General features: G+C 39.6%; 1 protein-coding gene across 27 annotated transcripts in view; it reads left to right on the forward strand.

The window, feature by feature from the left end:
• LOC109414826 (supervillin) overlaps positions 1-7,900 on the forward strand; it is a 1,049,091-nt gene that overhangs the window by 1,018,049 nt on the left and 23,142 nt on the right. For all 27 annotated transcript variants that reach the window (XM_062854057.1, XM_062854059.1, XM_062854058.1 and 24 more), the window contains one exon: positions 7,748-7,898. In XM_062854057.1, the coding sequence (XP_062710041.1) occupies positions 7,748-7,898 (151 nt within the window). The remainder of the gene's footprint in view (positions 1-7,747; positions 7,899-7,900) is intronic.

Below are 7,900 nucleotides of genomic sequence, written 5' to 3' on the forward strand. Positions count from 1 at the left end.
CTCAGAAGAAGCTCCTGGAAGAACCACAGAGAAAATTTCTGAAGGAATCCAAAATAACCCCCCGGAAGAATCTCATCAAGAACCTTATAGTTGTGTTTGACACCCGAAAAGACTGAAACGCCAAAAACTACCCTAAAGTCTTTAAAACAGTCGTCGTCGATACAGTGAATATCTTCAAAGGCTATATAATGTTCTCTGGTAGAAATACCACCGATCTGATTTTCTGTCGCAAGTGTTTTTTGCTCTTAAATAGTTTTTATGCAAATCAGTATCATAATTTCTATTTTATACTACTCATTTCAGTATCATAATGGCCAACTTTTCCGTACTGGTTCATAATGCAACTGAAATGAGTTGCATAATGAAAAATAGTTGCATAATGTTCATAATGCAACTCATTTGAGTTGCATTATGACCATTATGCAACTCAAATGAGTTGCATTATGAAAAAATCATTGCATAAAATTTTGTATGGAACTCGTTGCAAAACTCGACTTTTTCAGCACTCTTCGTATTTATCCAACTCGGCAAGCCTCGTTGGATAAATGTACGACTCGTGCTGAAAAAATCAACTTTTTGCAACTCGTCACATAAATAACTATTTTATGTGGCTCTTAGCATTTAGCTGATTCTTGATTCGCTCTATTTAAATTTTTTTTAACGCTTAATTTAGTTCATCACGATCACGTATGAAGTCAATGGTTAGTTACTTTTATGCAATACGGAATTGAGTCACTATTTGACCACTTTGACTTTGACTCTCTTTAGTCATCAATTCCTACCAGTTCTACTATCACGAGAGACTCACAACTTGCGATATATATTCAATTTTAGAGAGAAGTTAAGCGAAGTGGTCCCGAGATGAATCAGACTTATGGCTTCATGCTGAAAATATCATAACAGGTCATAACATAAAAAATAAGATTCAGCTACTTGTTTGATCGTTTCTCTGTATAAGAAGTAATGATGAATAAGAAGTGTGACGCCATTCAGTCTCTCTGCACTTTGGTCAAACCAAATACTTGATTTAATTTATGTAAAACCGCAGAGTAAAACCCAATCTTAATCTGACCCCATTCAAAAAGTCATCAAATCACACTCAAACCGACTCAAGATTGCCACTTCACTGGTTCGAAAATAATTTACTGCCTTGCAAATTTTGCAAATAAACAGGTACACACTTCATACTTTACGTTTGTTGACCCGACCGACACACATCTCATCTCAGGCCACAGATGTACGTTTTGGCAAAACACATGCAAGTCACTGGAGATAAGTTCTCTGCCGAAATTCCCACCGCAGACAGCCAAGATTTGACTGCATTGTTCCTGGGTTCAGAAAAAAAGGTCACCCCAATTAGACCCCCCCGCCCCCCCCCCCCCCCCCTTTCAATCATGTATATCATACTCACCCGAACGCCGTTCGTACGTTAGTCGATTGGCTGCAAAGCAAGACATTAGAAGTCTACTGCACCGACTCTTAACTCACAGTCTGAATCAGCACTACTGAATGGAAGAGACCTGATTTAATTTTATTGTGCATATGAAGCGACGTCGCTGGCGACGACGTTGGCAAGCCTCGTGAAGATCCAGTCGAGCTCCACTCCGTCCGAGTGAGGTTCAGCTTTGATTGGTGGCCGTTCACGTAATTGCCCGCTCGTTTCCAATTTTTCAAACTTGGTCCGTTCTGCTGAAGCTGCTGAAGCTGCTGCTGCTGCTGCTGCAGCAGCAACCAATAATCTCAAATGCCAACAACTGGCGGCGCTGCGCCGGGCGCCGCCGTTTGCGCGCCACCGACCAACGACCAACAACCAATTGGCAGTATGTGGTGTTATCCGATTCGAGACACTCTTTGATTCCATAAGTCACATTGGCCGTCGGACGCGGGGTCCTCTCCTCCGTGGGTTGCACGCGAGATGCAGCGCGGAAGGAACGCAAGTGTGAGGCCCGTGCCATTATTACTTTTTTCTGGGTATTACACTCAGGGGCACGGCAGTCGTGGCTGGTAGGAAAGGTGGACAAAAATAAGTTCAATTTTTAAATTTGAGTCAAAAACATTGAGATTTAGAAGCAGTGCAAGCGCCTCAACTTTCGAGTAATGAAATCTTAAAAATCTTAATTCTCATAACTTCATCAACAACAATTCCTTTTGAATTTGATTTTCTTATAAACTATGAACACTGCCACAGGTATTAACTGAATGCTTTCTCTGCCAGATGACTCATGCCCAAGCTAGTCAAGCAAATATCCATTATTAAAAGTTTCTTTCGTCTGCCAGAATTCTATCAGGGTCGATATAGCCGATACAGTAAACGCATGGGTATTCAGCATGACAATAGTGAGAGTGACGGATTCGATTCCCGGTCGATCCAGAATCTTTTGTACCAGTTGGGACGTTACGACATGAGCTCGAGCATAATTGACCGCCCACATGTGCCATTCCGTTGTAGCAAGAAAGGCTGTACTTACACAAGCCATATAGCCACATCGATGATACGACTAATTCGAAGTAATATCTGTTGGTTTCTTGTGTAAGTGCATCCTTTCTTACAACAACGGAGTGGCACCTGCGTATAAGTAATGAACTTTCCATTCTTTACTAAAACAATACCAGCGCTGACTGAGTCCTGACGCAGACCAATTTAAGGATGGGATCATTAACACTAGGAGTTTAGATGTGACTATCGATTACTTTTGAAGGTATTCATGGTAAACGATAGACGAATTCCTAAAACAACTTCTGTGGTGAAACTCAAAATATTGTAAAGAATTCTTAGGGAGTCTGCGAAGACATATCACTGGCCATATATTGATTTTTTATATACTTATGATGGAATTTCTAGTAAAATTTCGGTATAAATCATGGGTCCGTATATTCACCACATTCCATTCATATTCACTTCTCTTTGCTGAAACGAGTCGAGAAAGATACAGCAAACGGGTTGTCCTGAGCAAACACGCAATCAACATTGTCAACCTTCCAGATTTATCTGGATTTATCCAAATTTTTGAGGTCTGGAATTTGTCAGGTTTTGCTTAGAATTTATAAGGTTTTGTCCAGAATTTATAAGATTTTTCCAGGCAAAGCTTCCTAAATCATCCAGATTTTTCGAATATTGACCTGTCGCTCCTGCCAGTGTGATGCGATGCGTAAATTTCTTGGCATTGTTATTCGTTTCTGTTCGTTCGTAGTATGGATCGGAAGCAAATGAATGAATGGTGAATGGTCAAGAATGATAGGGAACAATTGAATCGGCAATTATCATAATTAGAAGAGAATTTCTGCATGTAATGCATACATTTTTAGTCTAATGTTGGTGAAATTCTGGGTTAGGAAAAAAATATAAATATGTTTCGAAAATTTCGTTATTCACTCATTTCTCTGTTCCTCGTCTATATAATTAAAATGGAATGGTGTTTGTATGTCACGAATAGGCTCGGGAATGGGCCAACGGATCTGCACCATTGTTTCAGTGCTTCATTCGTGCAGAGCTCCGACGTGTTCATACGAAAAAATAGCTGCAAAAATCGACCGGGAACGAGAAAGTTAAAAATTCAATTTTGCGGGGTAATTTTCTACAGAGCTGCATACAAAAAAAACACTGTAAACAAGCAGAATGGAGTTTGTCGGGACGGCTTGTTAGAAATAAATACCAACTATATTTGAGCAAAAGAAAATCTGGTTAAGTACTGCTCCTTTTAATTCCACTAAGATTTTGCATCCTTTGACGGATACGTATTTTGACGACTATAAGGTCGTCTTCAGTGTCTCATATATGACTTGACTCAAACGTATCTAACACAGCAATTTTTTCGTCATATTGTTGTTTTATTCAAATGATTACAACTTTTAACGTGAATCAAATTCGCTAAAATTCTTACCATAAGTTATCAGGTACCAGGTATCAGAAGGCCGGCTCCAGAGGCACGTTATCCTCCATTTCGGACATTTGTGCCATCGCCATACATATAAGCCTATTTCATCATTTACCTGAGCGAGAATGGGACAAGGGATAGAATGGAATTAGGAAAGGGAAAGCTGATGAAATAGGAAGGGGTGCCCTAGAAGAGGGAATAAACGCATAAGCACAACGTGAGCCCATAGCCCATTCCACAACGGGCTTAATCAGTGCCCTGAAAAGGACACTGTAAAACGCATAAGCGTAAATAGAGCCTATAGTAAGCTGGAGGTAGCTTGTGACGTCTTGCGACTTTCAATATGACATTGAAAGGCACGTCATCGAAAGCATCCTCTATATTCAAGAAATCACCCAAGCAAAAACTACGTTCGAGCAACTGTTTTCTTGAAAACATATACAACTTCGTGTAAAAGAGTCACTGTGAACATCCCAAATTGGGAGGCATGTGAGTTCACATGAATAGGCATGTTAGCCAGACGAACATCACAGATGTGATAAGGTATGCACACAGCAAAATCTAGCCACCGCATTTTGGATAGAAATTTGTCTATTTTCAACGAATCGTGGCAATCTCTGGCGCAAATGAAAGCTTATTGTGTAAGGATTCGAAAAATATTTACTTCGGGATATATTTTGACATTGTGTTTAAAATAGAGTCAAGGGAACAAGAAGTCCTCGAAAAGTTTTTGTACAAACGTGCTGAAAATCTGACAATGTACATTAAAGCAACCGTCCCCGCAGACCTAAGTTAGCTTTCAAGTATTCGGTTCTATACATCATTACAACCTGGAAAGGTTGCAGATCAGCTTAAGAGCAAGAAAAAATCGAAGTTTGGCAATAAATACATAGTTTGGTCAACAATATGAATTTGTGGTTTAAAAAACCGAACTTTTAGAAATACTTGTACAGCAAATCATCTTTTTCACTACGGGAAATGTCGGGAAAAATGGCTGGCACCCCTTATTCAAAAGCTTAGATATTGTGTATTGATTTGAATTGATTTTTGTCCCCTGTTTTTGGCGGAGAATGCTTGCGTTTGTATGCAGAAAACTATGTAGAAATTGTACTGCATTTTTCCAAAAAACGTAAAATCTCATACACTTCAAAACTCAACCCAATTGAAAAATATTGAGTAACCGTGAATTGGAACCTTCAAAAAATGTCAAGAACGACAGCTTTCATCGAAAAATAAGATTGATTTTGACACAAAGGTGGTAAAAATTTCTTGGCATGCGGTCGAAGGTACTGTGCAAAACTTTACGGAAGGACTCAAGCTCAAAACTCGAGATGACGGATATAACAAGTCAAATCAGCAATGTCTTGATGTTGATTTAAAGTAAATTAATGCTTTTTTACGATGAATTGCTTTTGGTTTGGAAACAAGTTGGAATGAATTATTACTGCTTGATTTTCTTTGGCCAGATTTTGCTGTGCGCATACCTTAATCGACAATGCGTTTCAAGTAATTCGGAAACAACGAGATAACCAGATAAATCTGGAACTCATTCCTTCTTTATACAACGCACGCACCCTTTCGGGATAAAACTAACAATTCCACGTCATGAAAAAAAAAACCAGTAGAAAACTACAAGAGTTTAAAACATGGAGAACAAAGCCCCATTTACTCCCGGAGATTTGAAGTAAGCAGAGCTTTTTTGGTGTCCAATAAATCAATTCTATAGCCACAATTCTCGGGGCGGAAGCTAGAGATTCGTAACTATACAAAAGAGTGGTTTATCCAAAGATTGAACAGATCAGAGTTCCATTCAAGAACACCTCTTGCGGTCCGCAATAGACCGCAGAGGCCAAGCTTCTTTTAAAGCAATACTTATGGTAAAGCACAATGGAGGGCGTTGTAGTAACAAAACCACAAAGAAAATCTCTTGGAGTAGCAATGGAAGCGAGTTATCCACAAAATGTGGTCGCAACAAATTAGTACAGGTTCCCCAGTTTGTTGAGCAGGGACACCTGAATACGCAACGAATGCGAAGGAACACTCAAATGTGCAAATAATGTCAAATGGAGATTCCTTATCTTGCACATACCAATCAGTCAACTCATGACAAATTCTGCTTCAGCAAAGTTGGGTTAGGTGCAATTCTATGTTAAGTTCTCTATGTCTATGAACTGTACTACCTAAGTATTCCATCAAACTGATGCCTCTCAAATTAATATTTGAGCTAATTCAGATGATTAAATTATCGTAGGAAGACTTCCAAATAACAGCAGAAAGATGCTGAAAACAATAGCTTGAAGGCTTTCATAAGAAAAGGTTGAACATACTGTTCAAGTTATTCTAAAATATGGCATGCTGGGGGCACGACACTTCATCTATAATGAAAGAAGCAAAACTGGGTTCACAAGGTAATCTAGACAGAAGTTACCCTACGAAAATGAATTTTTTGAAGTAGAGCCACACACGATTTTTACGCTGAAAATTGAGGTTTTCTAGCCGTAGCCACTACCCAAACTGGACAGGATTGCACTCTTTACAATCACAGCACAAAAAGGAAACATAACAACAAACCAAATCGGTGTCAATTTAAAAATGCTAAAGGCGAAAACGCGTTAAACGAAACCATATAGGTGATAATGTAAGTTAATTAACAACATTTGAATCCCGCACTTTTTTAGCTTCAAATATGAGATTTAAGAAAGGTGACTGATTATCTCGGAGAAATGCAAGGTCCACTGCACCATTGCTCCGGTTAGCGCAGTAAGGGCGTAATACTTTTTTATACGTGAATCAAATTCGCTAAAATTCTAACCATAAGTTACCTGTTGAAGGAAATTTTCTGAAATTTCAATGATGATGAACCTGGGCTTGTTAGGGGAATATCTGTAAGTAAAAAGAAAATTGTGTTAAGTACTGTTCCTTTGAATTCCACTAAGAACTTGCATCCTTTGACAGATACTTATTTCGACCTCAACTGTTAGGACGAAATACGCGTCTGTTAAAGGATAGTGGAATTCAAAGGAACAGTACTTAACATGATTTTCTTTTTGAAATTTCGAGTAAAATAAGATAAAAGTTCAAAAAATTATGCAACTTTTAGTAAAATTTAAAGGATTTTTGATCTAATTTTCAATATAGACATAGACATAGACATAAAATATGTACTAGATCAAACATTTTTAATTTTATTGTTGTGATAAGGGTTGTATACTTAATGCTTTCATCTGCATCTTTTTGTTATAAATGAGAAAATCTGCTGATCAGGTGGTTCCTCGGGTTATATGGAGAACAACCCACTAAAAACTCATCCTCTCTCTTTCTTACCTTCGCGATACGCCCGTTAGGGATAACTTCGAGAGAGGGGACCGTACATGAGTACTCTCTATTGATAAGCTTCCACCACCTACCGCCTTAAGTTGTCCTCTCTTCCCTGGAAGCTTGGGTCCTGGTTAGTACTGTAGACTACCTGTTAGACTCAAGCTCTCGGATGGGAAGGAGGGCCAACTCAACTTGCTGTTGGTCGGCCCGCCATTTTCTGCAAATTTATTTGGGCTTTTATGTTATATTTTTGGCCAGTTTTCCTACACTGTGCGCCGATGGAGCTCCCCTACCGTGCGTGTGGTCACCGCGCCCGCTTCTGGTATAGCAATTTGCCCAAGGCGATTGACCACTTGCGCAGCGGTTTGGTGTGAGCTTTCGCTTTCCACGGGGAGCGACAACGACCATTACCCTGTCCCTCTGACTCATGGGGATTTCTACACGGTGCACCGCAGCAGCAATCATACAAAATTTTCAATCAATGCCTATTACTCACCTCGCATCGCCAACAATTTTGACGGTTTCGTTTTGTTTTTCTACGTTTTCATTTCCAGAATGCCATCCTTGTTGCCAAATCGCTCGAGAGTCCGGTGAAGAACAACAGCCCGCGCCCGTTCAGTCGGCCCGCGGATATCGAAGGCGGGAACATTTCCGACCGGCTCGGAAAAATCAAAACGTCTTCGGAAAACTGGAAGAACCGTGTCGGT

The sequence above is a fragment of the Aedes albopictus genome, chromosome 2, assembly GCF_035046485.1.
Source record: "Aedes albopictus strain Foshan chromosome 2, AalbF5, whole genome shotgun sequence".
Lineage (NCBI taxonomy): Eukaryota > Metazoa > Arthropoda > Insecta > Diptera > Culicidae > Aedes > Aedes albopictus.